The sequence below is a fragment of the Vidua chalybeata genome, chromosome 3 (genome assembly GCF_026979565.1).
Source record: "Vidua chalybeata isolate OUT-0048 chromosome 3, bVidCha1 merged haplotype, whole genome shotgun sequence".
Classification (NCBI taxonomy): domain Eukaryota; kingdom Metazoa; phylum Chordata; class Aves; order Passeriformes; family Viduidae; genus Vidua; species Vidua chalybeata.
In genome coordinates this window covers 44499185-44516489 of record NC_071532.1, presented here as the reverse complement: position 1 = coordinate 44516489, position 17305 = coordinate 44499185, and the positions used below count along the sequence as shown (strand labels likewise).

Here is a 17305-nt window from a genome sequence, read left to right as displayed (position 1 = left end):
CAGGAAAACCTCCATGTTCTCTACCTAGCAGTGCATTATCCTCTTGGTTTTAAGTTGTTTTCCTTTATAAGTTGTATTTCTTGTGGTTATCAAATCTTGTCTGTTGGTAATTATCAGAGAATATCCTCACCTAATGCCAAGTATAATGTCTCCTATTGTGATTTGGCAGAAGGTTAGAAATATATCTTGTAGAATTGCCTCCTTTTGTAGCGTTGAGCTGGTTCTAATCTGATCAAACAGAACAGGTTGTTTTTATTATTTGAAGGTGCTTTCCTGCACCCTGGAGCCAAGTTCCTAATCTTAACTTTGCTTACATTTTGCTGTCAGTAGTGTAGCATCAGTAGTTCTGTGCTGCACACAGTCACAGATGAAAGGTTTTGGCACTGTTTGTATTTCATAGTGTGGGAGCTTCAAACTACTTGTCTAGTTCAGCGCTCCTTTGAAAATGCTAGAGTGAGTGGAATGCCATTATTATTAAAATGGCTTCAGACAAATCATATTCATAGAGTACTTTAGCTTAGAATAGAGATTTGGACATCTAGTCTCCCAGTAAAAAGTAAGGCACTAACAATTGTAGCTTTCACTGAAAGTACAGGTTATGAAAACAGGGTGATTCCTCCCTCCCCCACCCTCAAAGTGACAGCTGCTAAAGTAGTACTTTGAAATTTGTTAAAAATGTATTCTATGAAAATATTTTACCAAGCTCTTACTGAAGGAAGAAAAGCCACTGTAGTTAGTTCATATAATGGTGAAATCTTTGTCTCAACATCAAACTGACTTTTGAAAATATTGTAGTTGATGCCTGCTTGAATCTCATTGCAGTTAACAAGGGGTAGCTCCATATATTCTCAAGTTTCAGATGTACAGAATCCACTTCCAAGTTATATGTGGGTTGTATTCTTTCAGAAGCTCTTATTGACATTGTTTATTTAAAAGTTTAAAATCAAATTTCTTTTTTCCCCTCAGTAACCAAAGTAAGGAGGCTTTCATTGACTGGGCAAGATACGATGATTCACAGGATCATTTTTGTGAACTTGATGGTAAAATGTTTAAGCTTTTTCAGAGTGTTTGTTTTATTTTCTGTCTCATAAAAAATGCAAAAGATCACATTTTCTCTACAAATAGCCATTTTTAAGCAGTTTTAATTTTGTCCCAAGTGACAGAAATGTGACAGTTCATATCATACACACAAAGTGCAAATTTTTGCAATTTTACACGGAGTGTTTGGTAGCTTACACAGTGCACATTCACTGTTACCTCCTTGTTGTGTATTGAACAGGAGATGTTTATGTAAATAAAAAAGATGGTAAATGGGAGGGTGATAACACCTTTTTTAAAAGCTTCTTACAAAAAAATTGCATCTAGCACAAATATAAGACAAAGGCTTGCAGTTGGTTGTTTCTTACTACGATATTGTTTTGTTGCTATTTTACTGTGCTTGGATTGAGTTTGTTCCTCTTCCAGTTTTGCTTGTTTCCAAATGATTTCTGCATCCTTATTTGAAAGGACTTTCTTATTGTTAAAACATTACGATACTAGATTGTGTCTTTCCTCTCCTCCACGTATGTGAGTCTTTTTATTTGCTTGTAATGTTCAAAGGAGTTCTTTTCAGATAAGTGTGAGAATTGCCAACTTCAGGATTGACTACTGAAGTCCTTTTTCATAAATACCTTAGAAAGCTTCCTATGCTAGGAATATTTAGGGACATAATGGTAGATGTTTTCATCTACCTTTAGGCTTATGTTTGGTGTCACCTGAGAAAGTAGCAGCTGCAGTTCGCTTTCAGCACTTCTGCTGTGCCTGATCTGAATGCTTTCTATATGAGCTCTTTCTGTAACAGCTGATGAGCATTACTGTAGATCTGAACTGGTATGTGGAATTATCTGCTGTTGTCTCTATTACCTTCAAGTTGTATACATATATATTCTAGTAATCCTGTGCTGTGAAAGGTATAGTTGAGGATCATTTCTTTTAGAAATAATACTAACTTAAGTAATTCCTGATTCTACCGCCATCTCTCCTTATATTATGCCCTCCTGAAGGAGGCTGTCCCCAGCTGTGTTCCTCCAGTGTGTTTTTTTGCACTGGCTCTGGCGCACATCTTTCTGCATGGTAAGCCGATTAGGCTTACCTAAATAGCAGGAAAGTAAGTTGCCATCTCCATGCCACCTCCCACACTGTTGTGATGAACTGGCTTGTCGGGTGCGTTTGTGATCTGGAGCAGGGAGAGTGAGAGAAAATAACTACTAGGAATCATGGGGAGGAAGCAGAAACCCTTGCTCTCTTCTCTCTTCCTGTTTGGCTTAATCATGAACTAGATAAGGGAACTGATCTAGATGAAAAAACTTAGTAACCCAGGCCAGCTTTCCATCTTTCTGTTGCGTGGCTCCGCAGTGCACGTAGACTCAGTTGTGTGTGGGTAACAAGAAAAATGGACCCCGAAGTTATCAGGGAGTGTAGGAACTGCTTAGATTAGCCACACTGTCAAATAAGTAAAGCTGTAATTTGACTTTCTCTCATCTGGCACTCGTGTGTCTTGTATCAGTCTCCTTTCTTTGTTTTTGCTGCTGCTTCTGAAGCAATGCTTAACTGCTCATGCAGAATCATCTCTTCTTTTTTAGAACAGTTTCACTCTCTGTTTCTGTGGGTTTTTTTGATATCTGAGGAAGTACTACGTGGCACTTCTTGGTCTATTACTATGAATAAGTCCCTGGACTTTCAGCTTGTATTGTATGTGGGGTTTGTTTAAGCATGAGTTGGTCTTGACCTAGAATTTCAAAGCGGGGTGAATTCCTCCTGCTTTTTACTGGTTGTAGCTTGAAACGATTTCTGTTTCTACAGTGTTTTTAAGCAGAGGGAGTTCTGTTTCACAATTTTCTTTGGATAAGTTACATGAAATTTGTAGCAAACTTCCGAGATGAAGGTATAGCTTGTTGAAAGGCTGCTTAAGTAACATGCTTCTTGTTGTAACCAAGAGATTTGTTCTGCAATATGCTGAAAGTTTTGTACAGTTAAGCAATGTGATTCAGACTTTTCTGCCAGTATATCAGGGTATTTGGAAGAAAAATGGATTTAGCTAATAAATTTACAGTATGTACCAGCTACAAGATGTACTACTTTGATCTTGTCTTTATTAAAAACCTACTGTACGCAGAATATCCATTTCATAAAAGTAACCCCCTCAACCAAATACTGCCAGACAAACCCTAAATTTTGAGGCCATTTAAAACAAAATGCTGTTTAGGTCTTAGCCTAGGGTATGGGAATACAGTGCATGTCAAGTGTTTATGGTAGACTTAAAGAAGCCACATAGATGATCATCAGACATTATAGAAATTGGAGACACACAGGAGACTTTGGAATAGATTATGTGCTTTTGAGCTTTGTATTTAGTGTGTATATTGCTTCATTTTTACATACATGGCACTTAAAATCCAACTGGAAGACAGAATATGAGACCTCTTGTTTATATTTAGTTCTGTGAGACTGGTTAAGTTAAATCTTTTTCAATGGATCACTTTGCATATGTAACAAAATTTTTCCTATTTAGATGAGAGATCTCCGGATGCACAGTATGTGGATTTGCTGCTGAATCCAGAACGTTACACTGGATACAAGGGGCCTTCTGCTTGGAGAGTATGGAACAGCATTTATGAAGAAAACTGCTTCAAGTAATTGGGAGGGAGAGGAAGCATATTTCTTATACTTGTACATCAGTTTAGCTAAAAACTGATCTTTGTGTTTTCTAACTTATTTTTTAGGCCTCGATCTGTCTATCGTCCTTTAAATCCACTGGCGCCTAGTAGGGGTGGGTCTTGCCTGCTTTATTTTCCAATGCACTTCTTTTAACATAGTGACTGTTGCAGTGCAAAGGATACAGATAGCAATCTTCAGTCTTTTAATTTTCTCTGTAGAGGTCGCTGTACATTTTTAATATTTAGATTAAAGCTTGTGATACTTTATTACATACATGCCTAATCTTATCCCTGTTAATAGGCTTATTAATGTCAGGTAAGCTGATCTGAAAACTAACTTGTAAGTCTCAAACTGTTTATGAAGTGTCACACTAGTTTTCCAATTTGAATGCACTTTTGTATTCTCGTTTCTTTTTTCAAAAAAACATTTAATTTAATTACTTCAGTTTATACTTATCCTGGTGTAATGTGGTTGTACATTTTTCATCCATAGTGTGCAGTGTATTGCAAGTGTACTAATAATTGCATTATTTGAAGGACTGAACACTTGCGAAGAATCAGTTATGTGCAAAATTGTTTAAAAAAAAGTCCGTTATTCTATTAACTTGGGGTTTGTTTTCAAATTTCAGTTGAAAGCTATAACTGGTGTTTTAAATGAATCAACTTTCCTCTGTCAGTGTGTCTCATTTCCCTTAAAATTAACTATTAGCCAATAGATTCAGTTTAAAAATCACCATTCACTAGAAAATCAAGTTATCTCAATATTTATAATTACTAAAAGCTGATACACACAAATAAAAAGAATTGTGAGAATTGTTTAATGCAGAGATCAGAATTTCAGGAAGGAACACTGGACTGATTGTTGAACAATGCAAACTAAAGACTATGGCTTCTTAACCATTTTTCTGAAGCTAAAATACAACTTTCAAGAATATGTGAATCAGCTGTTACTAAGATTTCAATTTCTTAGTGACTTTCATTATTACAATGTGTCAAGTCTTGTGTAGTCTCAAGGAGCAAGAATGGAACGAAGGAAAATAGCCTATTTTTTATAAATTAAATAAGGTTTCTTGCACTTTTTGAGTGCTTGTAGTAAAGTCTATGTTTCATTACTGCTTTGCTGTGGAAATTATCTTTTTAATGCTTATGCAATTCTTTTTTTTTCCCCTCTAAGGAGAAGATGATGGTAAGTCATCTTATTTTCCTTGACCTGCAGAAATGAAGTAAGCATTAGAGAGTTTTGGATTTTGGATTTATTCACTTTACTGTTATCGAATTAGAGAGCAAGAAAGTTATGTTTCTGTTATTGAATAAGAGAGCAGAAAAGTTATGTTTTTATACATGTTATTCATCAGAAAATGTTTTTAATGGACTCATACTTTCATTTGGAGTAAGGGGAAGGAGTGGATAAGAGCAAAACACAATTCTCTTCCTGGTTCTTATTCTTGTAATAGAATATGTATTGTAATAATGTTATTAATTCTTCCAGAACTCCATTGATACTGATGTCAGATCCCTTAAAAGAAGAGGGACGATTTTTTGTGTATTTTCTTGAATGTCCTTGATTTTGGGAATTTGGGAGAGAGTGGGGAGAAAGTATTTGATCTGCCTACAGTGAGGCAGACTTAAAGATTTTTCAGTCAACTGAAAGTTCTCAGGCAAAAGATCTAAGTTTAAAAGAAACCTTTAAGCAGATTAAGGTGAAGGCTGTCAGAATTGCACTCTGCCATCATGTCTTTCACCAGCAGTGCAAATAATCAAACTTGTGCTTCCATACACTCTTGCATGCCCTGACCAGTAGCTTAGGCATGCTTATTCTTGTATTTCTCCTGTTCTCCTATCCAACAGATTTAAACCAACCTCCGAGTTAGCTGCTTCAGTGCCTATTTTCATTTCAATAGCTAAATTATTTCACTTCATGTTAAATTAGATGGCAGCTGATGTTGTATGCATAGTGATACAAAGATGCTGTAATATTGAAAATGAATACTCTTCATTTAACTATGTACTTTATATTCACAGGAGAATCTTTCTACACATGGCTAGAAGGTAAAGGCTCTTGGATGAGTTAATATAGTGTTATAGTCACTAGAAGGAACACTGTAGCACTTTTTTCATCTCCTCAAATATTTTTCATAGTCTAGGCTTTTTGTAAATTGTGCAGAGCTTCCAAGTGTTGTTCAAATACTTCTTACCTTGAGGGTCTTTAAAAATCTTCTAGTTTACTTAGACAGCATGCTCCTTAAACATTTAAGTGTTTTATCTTTCATAGAGGGAATTCACTTCATTGCCAGTTACTTTGAATTTTCTGGTTATTTTAGGCATTTAAGCAGAGGCATTATTCGTAGTAATATTGGTAAGCATTATTATTTGGAAACAGCTCTAAGGAACATTAAAGATTTTGGTGGCTCTGTTCCCAGTTTATAATCTAAGTCTGTGTGTTCAGAAGGCAAAGCAATTTTCTTTTTATTCATGTTGAAATGGAAATTATTATTGCAGTAGTAGCAATCAACATCCCATTTTTGGAGGTGTGCAGAAAATTGAGTCAAATGTACTTAATTTTAAAATTAGTTCGTTCTGCCTTTCCTAGGCCTTTACTTGTCTGGTGGTATTGTAGGAAAGCATATAAATTGACATGCCTTTAAAAATGTGACATCTGTAAGTGAGGACACATGTCAGCCTCACAGGTAGGCTTCACCATCAGCTCTTCGTGCTTCCATTTGTAGAGCTTGGAGTGGCAGGAAAGTTGTCCAAACGTATTTTTTAAAGGAACAAACTCCTTAATTTCAAGTGTAGTCTCTAACTTTGGTTCTAATTGGAATTGTAAGTAATTTCTGCATATAAATTATATTCTGAGATCTCAATGCCACTGTATTTCCATTTATGCTGTAGAAGTCTGTATTCATCAAGTCATTTTGTCCTGTGCATTTAAATCTTCAGTGAATTTGCAGTATAGCTATGAAGAGGTATTTTTCTGTTTTCTAGTGCTGTAAGGTTTTCTGGGCCTTTTGGTGTTTTTCTTTAGGGCCACTCCTCTAATTCAGTGGTAGGTCTAATTGTAATTAAGATGGTCACAGTATATTTTTGATTTCCAGACGGTCAAAATTCAATATCAATTCAAATTTATTGCTCAAACAGTATAGGCATCTTATTTTTGTGCAACAGTTTATCTGTGCCAATTGAAGAGATCCTTATTTGACTGTGTTTACTAGAACACTAAAATAGCAAGCAAGAAATGTCAAATGTCATTCTTAGTATTGCTTTATATAAAAAATAGGAGGTAAACTTTACCTATTGTGGCTCTAAGGGCTTATTAACAATACTTAAGAGCAGTATTGTAATTCTTGAAAGTCAACAATGCAGGCTTGCATCATTAAAATGCCCAGGTATATTCATTTTAATAAATTACTTCCAGTATTTAGTTTGGTATCTGTTTGTCATTTTTCCTGGACAGGTCTGTGCCTTGAGAAAAGAGTGTTTTATAAACTCATTTCTGGACTCCATGCTAGCATCAATTTGCACCTGTGTGCAAATTATCTTCTTGAAGGTATGTCTAGGTAAAATTGCTGAATGGAATTCTACAATATATGTAGTATGCATTTTGTTTTTTCTGAGAATTGTTGGGGTATGCTTAGTTGATTTTATGTTCTAAATGTGTCTCTTTTACTACCCCTGTACCCACTTTTTCTTTCTCTCTGTAGAAACGTGGGGGAAACCTCGCTGGGGACCAAATGTCAAAGAGTTCACTCGCCGCTTTGACCCTGCTGAAACAAAAGGAGAAGGACCAAGGAGGCTCAAGAATTTATATTTCCTATATTTGATAGAGCTGCGTGCTTTGTCAAAGGTTGCTCCATACTTTGAACGTGCAGTTGTCGACCTTTACACCGGCAATGGCCACGAGGATGCTGAATCTAAAGCTCTCTTACTAGATATCTTCAGGGATACCAAGTAAGGCATGAGGGTTTTTTACCAGTAGTTTGAAATTTCCAGTTTTATTTGGAAGTGAGAATAGGTGACTCCTTGATAGGATAGGAAAAGGAGAGTGGAACAAAGAAATAAAATTTAAGTAATGGGAGAGATCAAGGGGAATTTGTACATTTGATAGGACAGATTAATAGTTTTGAGGTTTGAATATACCAATCTTTAAAAACAAAAAACCAAAAAAAACTCAAAAAACCCCAAACAGCTCAACAACCTGGGCTGCTTCCTGTGTGTTGCTTTTTCTGATTCTTCAGTATAAGATGCATAGGATTTACTTTGAAAAAGAAATTAGTATATACAGTCTTTTAATGGTCCACTGAGTAATCCAGCTTTTATCACAGACTTAACCTCTGGTGGTTTGGCCATCCCTTCTTCCTTCTATTTATTCCTTAATGTTCTAAAGTTCAGTTTCTTTGCTCTCCTTTTTGCCAGTTTTTGTGATTGGTAACAATGTTGTGTGGTTTCATTGCTGTCCCTAATCGTGGTCTTGCTAGGTAATTGAGATGTAGTCAGGCAATGATCAGTGGGAAGGCAAACATTAAGCCAATTTCAGTATTAATTTGAACTAAGCTCTGAATAACAGATTTCAAGTTACGGTGATTGCACAGTAAAACCAATTCCACTGAGTATTTTTTTAAGGCCTAATCTGCAAGGACTAGGAACTCTGAAAAATATTTTACACTGATGACGTCAGCTGCTCACAAAGCTTAATTGAACACTGTAGTTTATGCCAGCATTTGTTTTGATTGCATGTTGTCTTTATTAGGTCCTTCCATATGCACTTTGATGAAAAGTCCATGTTTGCTGGAGATAAAAAAGGAGCCAAGTCACTAAAGGTAAAGCTAGTTTTCTGAATGACATCCAAAACACCTGTTTTGGAGTTAGACTGTATTATTTTGGAAAGCCCTTCTGCCTACCACAAACACAATGCTGAGAGCAAGGTTTTATCCCTGCCTTTTGTGGAGCTGTATCTGAGGCCTTTTAATCAACTTTATGGTAAGGTGCTGTCCTGATCCAAGCTGACTGAAATCGCTGGCTTTGTGCCTTGGGTCTGGCATCAGGACTGTGGTGGGGCACATGAATATTACCAGTAACTGCAGCATTGCTTATTTTTAGTATCTGTTTCATAATTACCTGGATAAAAAGAACCTACCCAGTCATGTTTGCTTTACAAAATGATGCCTTATATAATAGAACACAATATACAGTATAGTCTCATAATATGATACGTAACATTAGAAAACATAGCTCCTAGACATGGGAACTTCATGGGAATGCTGTACTTACCCATCAGCTTCCGGTGTTAACATGCCACTGGTGTAAATTGCAATTCCATAGTTGGAGTGGTGCTTGGTAATGAAGTTCTGTTTTAATATTTATTAACATCTATAACACTTATTTCAGTAGTGGTTTGAAAGGTCATCAGCATTGCAAAAAAGGCTATTAGAAAAGTGGCAGTCTTTTATCAGCCCAGCTAGTGTTTTTTGGACCTTAAAAAATTGAGATTAGCTTAGTTAGTTCTGCACTGTGCTTGCTCCTGCTCTGTCTGAAGTTGCACAGGAACAGTCTACCCATAAGTTTGAACAGGAAATACCTTTCATGATTTGTCGCTTGTTCGTCAGAAAGGTGGCTTGTTCAAAAGGGATTTGAATAATGGAAGAAAAAATGGTCAGGGACACAGATGCCTCAGAAAATCTGGAGAAAGTTGGTAGGAAATCAGTGTACAGAATCCATGCATTACCCTGCATATTCTGTATTTTTGAGGGGATTTTCTTAAGAATTAAGTGTTAGACGTGGCTTGGAAACCAGATTCTGGGTTTACATGGATCTTTGTTGTGGCCTGACTATATAAAGCAATGGTTTTGTTCTGTTTGGGCTAGAGAATTGATATTCTAATGATACTGGATTTCTAATGGTACTGCATTCATTAACGTTCTGTTTTTGCAAAGCTAAGATGTACATTAGCTTAAGCTTTTCTATTTTGCTTTTAACTGATAGGAAGAATTCAGATTGCATTTCAAGAATATCTCCCGCATAATGGACTGTGTTGGATGTGACAAATGCAGGCTGTGGGGCAAGTTGCAGGTACAGTTTATTTTGTGTAGGTCTGTGTAGTCTGGCAGGGGCAGGTCCCAAGGAAAGTATCTATTTCATTTTGGCAGGACACCTATTACCTTAGCATTCAGGCTTTCTGCACATGGTTGGTCCCTGGTATCCTTACCTATATATTAAAAATAGATATATGTTTAGTTTACAAATAAACATTTTAATTTTTTTTCCTGTTTGTTTATTCAACAGTTATGTAGTTTACTAAAAGGTAGAGTTTGTGTTCTAAAAGAGTTACTTTTAAAGCAGATGCTTCATGGTAAGATATTACTAACAGTCAATATCTTACCTGTATTCAGTGATCAGATGAGCCCTGTAGAATCACTTATGGGAAATCTTCCTTTAAACACAGCACTTAGGGAATCTAGTGTGATATTTAACTCCACAAATTGAGGTGTAAGAAAAAGAAGTAATTCAGATTTTCTCAGTTTATGCAGAGGGCAGCAAATGAATGCAAAGGTGTGCAGTAAAGCTGCAAGTTGAAAGGCAGTTTCATTTTCTTGGCTTCTACTTTTTAAAATTACTGACAACAGTATTTTAAACCTCAAAACTAACGTTAAGTCCAGACTGAGAAGTTATTTTGGAGTGCCTGCTGTACTATACCACTGTATTACATTAAACTTATCAATTTTCAAAATTTGTAGCATCAAAAATTTGGTGGTTTTTGCTGAATTTCTGGAGTTCTGCTTATCCTGTCCTAGTTAATGCTTCTGATCTACTGTTGTTGTTCCTCCTCACTAAGAACTAAAGAAGGCCAGATTTCCTGACCTGTAAAGTTCTCTTGCAGCCAGCTTTAACCACTTTTTGTCAAAATCAAGTGGTTGCTTATGTAGCCCAATTAAAATTAAGAAAAGCTACTTCTGTTCTATTCCTGCAAAGAAAATAGGGGTTGAAATTGAAACTGCATTGTTTGCCACTAGAATTGAAAGTGGGAAAAGTCAGGTGTTGTGATACCTCAGAAAAAAACTTAGTTTGACTTCAAAAAGGAAGGGGAGAGGAAAAGGGGAGATGTGCTCCTGCGGGAGTGGGGCATCTATAAGGTGAGGGGCAGGAGGAAGCTGGAAGTGTTATAATGGACATATTTTCATATGCATAACCAAGGAGAAAAGAGATAGGAAAAGACGAGATTAAAAAGATAAAGATGAAGAGCAAATATACTTGAGGAAAAAAATGCTCCTAAATAAGTGAACCTGGTACACAATTGCTTTCATGTATTTGCATTAGTACCCTGGTTTTTCTATAGTTATTTGGGTTGACAGTTAGTATATAAGAATTGGTTCTAAAATTTGCCTAGGTTAGTGTGCTTTTATAGTTTTTTATAGTTTTATGAGTATTTGAAGGAATGATTTTACTGATGTTAAAACATTGGACTTCTCTTATAGACTCAAGGCTTAGGAACTGCTCTGAAGATCTTGTTTTCTGAGAAAGAAATACAGAGCCTTCCTGAGAATAGCCCATCAAAAGGTTTTCAGCTCACACGGCAAGAAATAGTTGCTCTTGTAAATGCCTTTGGAAGGTAAAATGTTATCATTTTAATAGTAGAAAAACATAAAACTTCAGTATCAATACTCAGTTTCTGTGGAAAGCTGGTATTTTACATGTAGCTGTAGGCTTTGAAAGGCTGAATTACTACCAGTAATATGGATAAACTTAATGCCTTCAAACTGAGCATGTGGATTATTAGTCTTAGTCTTCATTCTGTGTTTGGATCTAATTCATCCCCTCTGTCTCAAGTCTCATAAATCTACCTTCTGCAAGATGAAATTTAAGTCTCTTAAATTTGATGAATTTTTTTTAAATGTATCTCCTTCAAATGATGAAACATTTTAACTGCTTTAAGTGTACATAGAGCATACTTTGCTCATTATGTTAGTTCTTCAGATCTTGAATATAACAATCTGTTCCTGTTTAAACAATCTGATAAAAGAATGTAATAACCTTTATTATCTGTGGTTAGGGATTTTTAGATGTTTAACAAAGCTGGGATGATTAAATGTATATATAAACTTTCTGTAATATATTATGTTAATGTGCAATGGAGAGTCAATAGACCTTTTGAGAGAAAGTGTGCTAATCTTTGGAACTGAATTGTGTTTGAGGAAAAATCTAAAGTAAAATGAATGTGATAATTTGTACTTTTGCTGACTTGGTAACACTTCAATGGTTTTTGTTTTACAGGCTTTCCACAAGTATAAAAGAGTTGCAGAATTTTAAAGTTTTAATACAACAAACTAGGTAATGAAGGTCTTTGCACAACCTGTTAGTGAAGATCATTTACATGACTGCGTTGAGCAGACGAACTGATCCTTACAGGACTCACATGAACTGATAAAAAGTAAAATCAAATCCCAACTTGAATATTTATGTTTAAACTAGGAATGGTTATTAATTAGAAAATATATTTATGAATGAATTATATAGTTTTTAACTGTGTAAATTATGCTGATCTGTTTATTTTTTAAGTTTTCTGCTCACGGTTCTGTTGTACTGAAACTTCATAAATTTTCTTATTTCCTTGTCTTTCTGAGACAGCTTTTTTATATGAAAACATATGTACCTCTACCCTGACTTGGCCTGTCTAGAAAGAGGGGGATCACTTCTTGTCTCTCTCCATTTACTGAACTTCAGTGTATTCTGAGGATTTGGTATGTTAGTTCTGACTGTCAAAAGTGGGGGGCTTCTTACTGTAATAATGAAATTTACTTTGAAATAGCAAATTTACTGAGCAGAAAATTTTTTTAAGCTGGGCTTATTTGCATCATGACGATACCAATTTTTTTACCCTTGTCTTGTGCTTTTCAGCACTTTTGTTTTTAAATTACTACCTTGTCTCTGATGCAGCAGAGTGGAAAGCGACTTTTCTGTAGCCCCTTTGCTGCAGCCCCTTACCTGCATTTACTTGGAGGTAGGGGTCAGGACAGGGGGAGATGGTTAGTGGAGTGCTGCTAGCTGAAAAACCTCAGTCAATCAAATTCCTGTTTACTCCATATTATTTTTCTAGATTGTAATCACAAGTTCAGTTTCCAAAAGTTGTCTTTTTAGTGTTTTTAAATGTTAAAATAGCACACTTGGTCTTTGAGCCATGGAAATAAATTTGCTCTTTATGAGTTATGTTTGAGTGCTGGGCTTAAAGGTCAGTGTAAAAATAACTTGCTTTTGTAGCCACTTTGAAAAATATGCTTTTTAAAATTCATAATCATACTGACATTTAATGCCACATACTCTATCTATGCAAACTCATACTGTATCTTCTTTAAAAGGATATTCAGCATAAAAAAACGGGTATGTTAATAACATTTCTTTCATAAAATAAATTACTCATGTATCGTTGTCCACAAATGTCAGTGATAACTTAGCAATGTCAAAACAGAATTCAGAAACAGCATCACCATTAGTAGCAACCAAATATTGGTTTAAATTTAAAATGAAGTAATAATTTCTTTTAAACCAGCATGTTTAAAAATGAAGTTAGGTGTTATGAATATAGGAAGTGCTGGTGCAGTGTAGATACATCTCTTGTTTTTAAAAACAAGTCTTCACAAAATTAAGTGCTCTTAAACATTTTTCACCCTATTAGATACTGAGTGACCTATTTATATAATTGATTGTAATTGTATTGGCTTCCATTATGGTTTCCTTTACAGCTGAAATTTTCTGAAGGCTGGAATACACTCTGTCCTTTGTTTCCAGACTAGCCTCAAATTTCTACCTGACTGGAAATGAAATAGACTATTCTGCTGACACTTGGCTTTTATAAAAATGCTCTTGCTTAAGAAAGTTAACCCCTTTGTGTCAAACTGGGAAATGAAATTTTAAAAAATAGAAAGGGAAATAAAAAAACAAACAAAAATATCCAAACCACCCTTAATTTGGTGATAGTTGCACAAATTGGCAGTGAACTTCCCAGTGGAAGTTTCTGTTTAACCTTATAGGTAATTGGACATGGTGTTAGAGGAAGCTGATGCCAGTTTGGGGATGTTATGTTTTTTCCTAGTAGCCTTTCTGGCCTGTGGGCACCTGTGTCTGAGCAAGGCTTTTGTTTTCTAGTTAAGCAGAAGAGCAGGAGGTTTCTAGGTGGATTCATCTGGCCTTTTCCAAGTTCTGTATTTGCACCCTCAGAGTTTATTTTTCTCTATTAAATTGAAGTGGGAATCTAGGTAAGTAGCTCATATGTGAACAGCTGTGTTTGGTAAATGAGTTACACACTGAGTATCCAAATCTTCTGAGAAATTGTATATATTGAAAGAGTGTAATTTTTAATTGGCTGTTAATTCTTTGCCTTTTGGATAGACCTGCAAGGGCTAGAACTGTAGGCTTACTTGTGTGAAGAGTGCCGTATAACTGCGATTTATCTGTATTGTTATGTATTATAGTGCCTAAAGCTTTAGGCAGGATTTTCTAGTTAAAATAAAAACCAAAACTGTATGACTGTGCTGCCCCAGGAAGGACCTAAGTCTCAGAAATGTTTCTTCCTTTTTTCCCCTTGCTCTGTGGGGAAAGTGAATTGCTTCCAGCCTCTTCCTGGGGATGCAACTTGCTATTTTTTTTCTTTTTCCACCTGTGCCTGGCTAAAATCAACAGACACTGAAGCAAAATCATGCACTTGCTCATGGGACAGGTGAGAGATTCAGGCATGCAGATCCTGGGCACTTGGTCCTTGCAGCCCTCGTTGGCGCAAGGTAAATACTGTTGGATAAGGACATAAAGAGACGTGAAGGTTTTCTTCTTTTCCTTTGTGTCATGGCAACACAGGAATGCAACTGAACAGCAAATTGTGTGTGTAAGTTCTGTTGCACCTGAAGGTACATATCTCTTAATGATCAAATATGGAAGGCATTTCACTTCACTGTCATTGTAGAGATAGGACACATGATTTTTCTTGTAACAAATCTAGTTGAAACAATTTTCCTGTCACCATATTTTTTACTGTATTTGATGTACATTCTGTGACTATGCTGCCTATGAAGTTTTGCTGTGTGGGTAGGATGACTTAGTTCTTTATATGTTAAATTAAATTTTAAAAATTTACAGCTCTTCTTTTTATACTAAAGAGTAAGGTTAGTTACACCGTCCATGACCTGTAAACTATTTTAAATTCCAGCTCCCTGATGGAGATCAGCTTGTCAACACTGTCTGCCATTCATTTCAGAGTAGCAGTACATTTTCTTGTACAAATGACACAATGATTGTAATCCCAGAGGTAGTGAGAAGACAAAGACAAAAATGTTTAATTGTTCCCAAGTGATGAAGACTTGTGTAAAATGGTGAAAAAAGACTTGCATAGGTAAAAGTAAAAAAAACCTGCATAGGTAAAAAGTAGGGCACTGTTGCTGAATAACTTGTTCTTCAGTGCCTTAGGAGGTAGGTCAGAATATAAATTTAAAACAATGAAATATAGAGACTTGTGTAAGCTGGAATAAGTGTTTTCCTAGTTTTCAGCTGATGATCTGTGCTGTCACTGTATGTGCATGAAATACACTGTGCCACATTTTCTTGAGTTGTGTTTGATGGTTGGGTTGCCTTTATCTGACCTTGTTTTGTGCTTTTCTGGGAAATGACCTGTAATATGTTGTAAATAATCTTGATGCTCATGTTTATAAAGTAGCAATCAGCAATTAATCACTTTACAATTTCTCCATATAGCTATCCTATTAAAATGTAGTATTTATTAAAATCAGAGTCAGTGTTGGAACTGCTTATTGAGATCTAAACACTTCTGAATCTTTGCTATGTTTGAATCTACAAAATGCAAATTAAAGTATTTTCTGCTATACCTTCTTTTTGTGGATGTGATTTTTGGCGTTTCATTTGAAAATACATTTTTTGCTTTTTATTTACCTTTCAATGACACTTGGTAGCTATTACATAAATTACTTTTGTGACAGTCATGTAAGATTAAAATGATGAGATTTTCACTCTCAAATTTCATTCAAAAGATGAAGGTAACCTGTATATTTCTTGCTGCTTACATTGCACTGCAGTGTGTCTGCACATCAGGAATCCATTGTAGAATTACAGTATGTTTCTGTATGAATATCACCAAATTTAACCCCTGCTTAAATCCAATTGTTATAAAATGCAAAAAGGCTTATATAGAAATGAACTCTGTTCTGTCCCTTTCTCAGAATAGCTTATAAAATCAATTTTGTAAATCTTTTTTTGGTTTGTTCATCCAATGGAGGTCTTCATGTTGAAATTATTTCTCTGGAAGGGTCTCTTTTTCCTTCCATGTATGCATTTTTAACAAATTATCTTACTGAAAATTTGATATTTCATCCCAGCTTAGGTGAGTAAGTGCCTGTTATACAGGTGATGATAAATATACGATCTTACCTCTCACATTGTTGTTAAAATCTCCTGTGATTTAGAGTATTTGGTTCATTACCATGGTTGCTTACAGTCACTTGACTGTGTGCATACTAGGCATAGGGCTGAAGTTTGTTCTAAGTGCAGAATTCTCTTAAGTTTTTGCTATGCAGCTATAACTGCTGTGAACAAAATGAAATTACTGCAGACTTCTCTTGCACTGGGTCTTCAGGCAGTTTTGTACAAACATTGTAGAACTCCAAAGGGTTTAATAAAATTTCAGTTCTTCTCCCAACACTGAGTTACTTCTTTTAATCTGACTGATAGTTTAATTGGCTTTTTTTTTTTTCCTTCAATGAATATATATGAAGAAGGAAATGTAAGCATTGGGAGGACAAATAGTTTACTTCTGCTGGAGGCAAGGCTCATGCTTTGGCTTTACTATAAAGACCCCAAAACCTAAAGATGCTGTGGAAGACTTTACATGGGAGTATGGCACTGCTCTGTCTTTGGCCTTCAAGCAGATCTGATCAGATCTACTCCCTATCCCTTCTTTTTTTATCCTGTATATTCTCTGTGAAATCTATACAGGAATTCTCAACTACTTGTCGAGCATGAAGAGAACATGAGGCCTGTCCACCATTTAGGGATGCTGTAGTACATTTCAAAATGGAGTACTTCTATAGCATAGAAGTACTGCTATAGTATTTCTATAGTAGTAATTCTATAGTATAGAAGTACTTCTATAGTACTTCTATAGTATAGTACTTTACTTCTATAGAAGTAAAGATTACTGGAAGTAGTATGTTTTCCTTCTGGGGATATGTGGATTGAGTTACAGTAGTATTTGTTCCACACTGATAAGGAGAAAGAGATGCTGGGGATGCAGAGTTCTTCACTGCTGAGACCTGGGCGTAATAAAAAGACCTGAAGTAGAGTCAGGGTTCCTGTTTGCCTTAGATTAGTAATAATTACTTTTAGGCTTACTCTCTGCAACGTCACATCCTGGAATAGTATTTATCCACCATTTCCCCCCAGAGCTCACTACATTTATCCCTGAAGATCAATGGCTGAAGCACAGCTTTTCTGGCTTGCTTGTTATGCAGAAAGGCACTTTTGAGGTTCAGGTTCTACTGCTTTATGTACTTCCAGCTCCTGTTCTATTCCCACACTGCAATTCCCAGGTCCTTAATAAATAAACACGTCTGTACTGTTAT

The 17305-nt window shown here is 35.7% G+C and overlaps 1 protein-coding gene across 1 annotated transcript in view; it reads left to right on the top strand.

The window, feature by feature from the left end:
* Positions 1-15555, top strand: part of ERO1B (endoplasmic reticulum oxidoreductase 1 beta) — a 28876-nt gene extending 13321 nt beyond the window's left edge. The window contains exons 6-16 of the mRNA XM_053938595.1: positions 967-1040; positions 3551-3671; positions 3762-3808; positions 4870-4881; positions 5718-5744; positions 7150-7242; positions 7397-7643; positions 8443-8512; positions 9675-9761; positions 11165-11298; positions 11961-15555. Of these exons, the coding sequence (XP_053794570.1) occupies positions 967-1040; positions 3551-3671; positions 3762-3808; positions 4870-4881; positions 5718-5744; positions 7150-7242; positions 7397-7643; positions 8443-8512; positions 9675-9761; positions 11165-11298; positions 11961-12021 (973 nt within the window). The 3' untranslated portion in view covers positions 12022-15555. The remainder of the gene's footprint in view (positions 1-966; positions 1041-3550; positions 3672-3761; positions 3809-4869; positions 4882-5717; positions 5745-7149; positions 7243-7396; positions 7644-8442; positions 8513-9674; positions 9762-11164; positions 11299-11960) is intronic.
* Positions 15556-17305: the final 1750 nt, after the last annotated feature.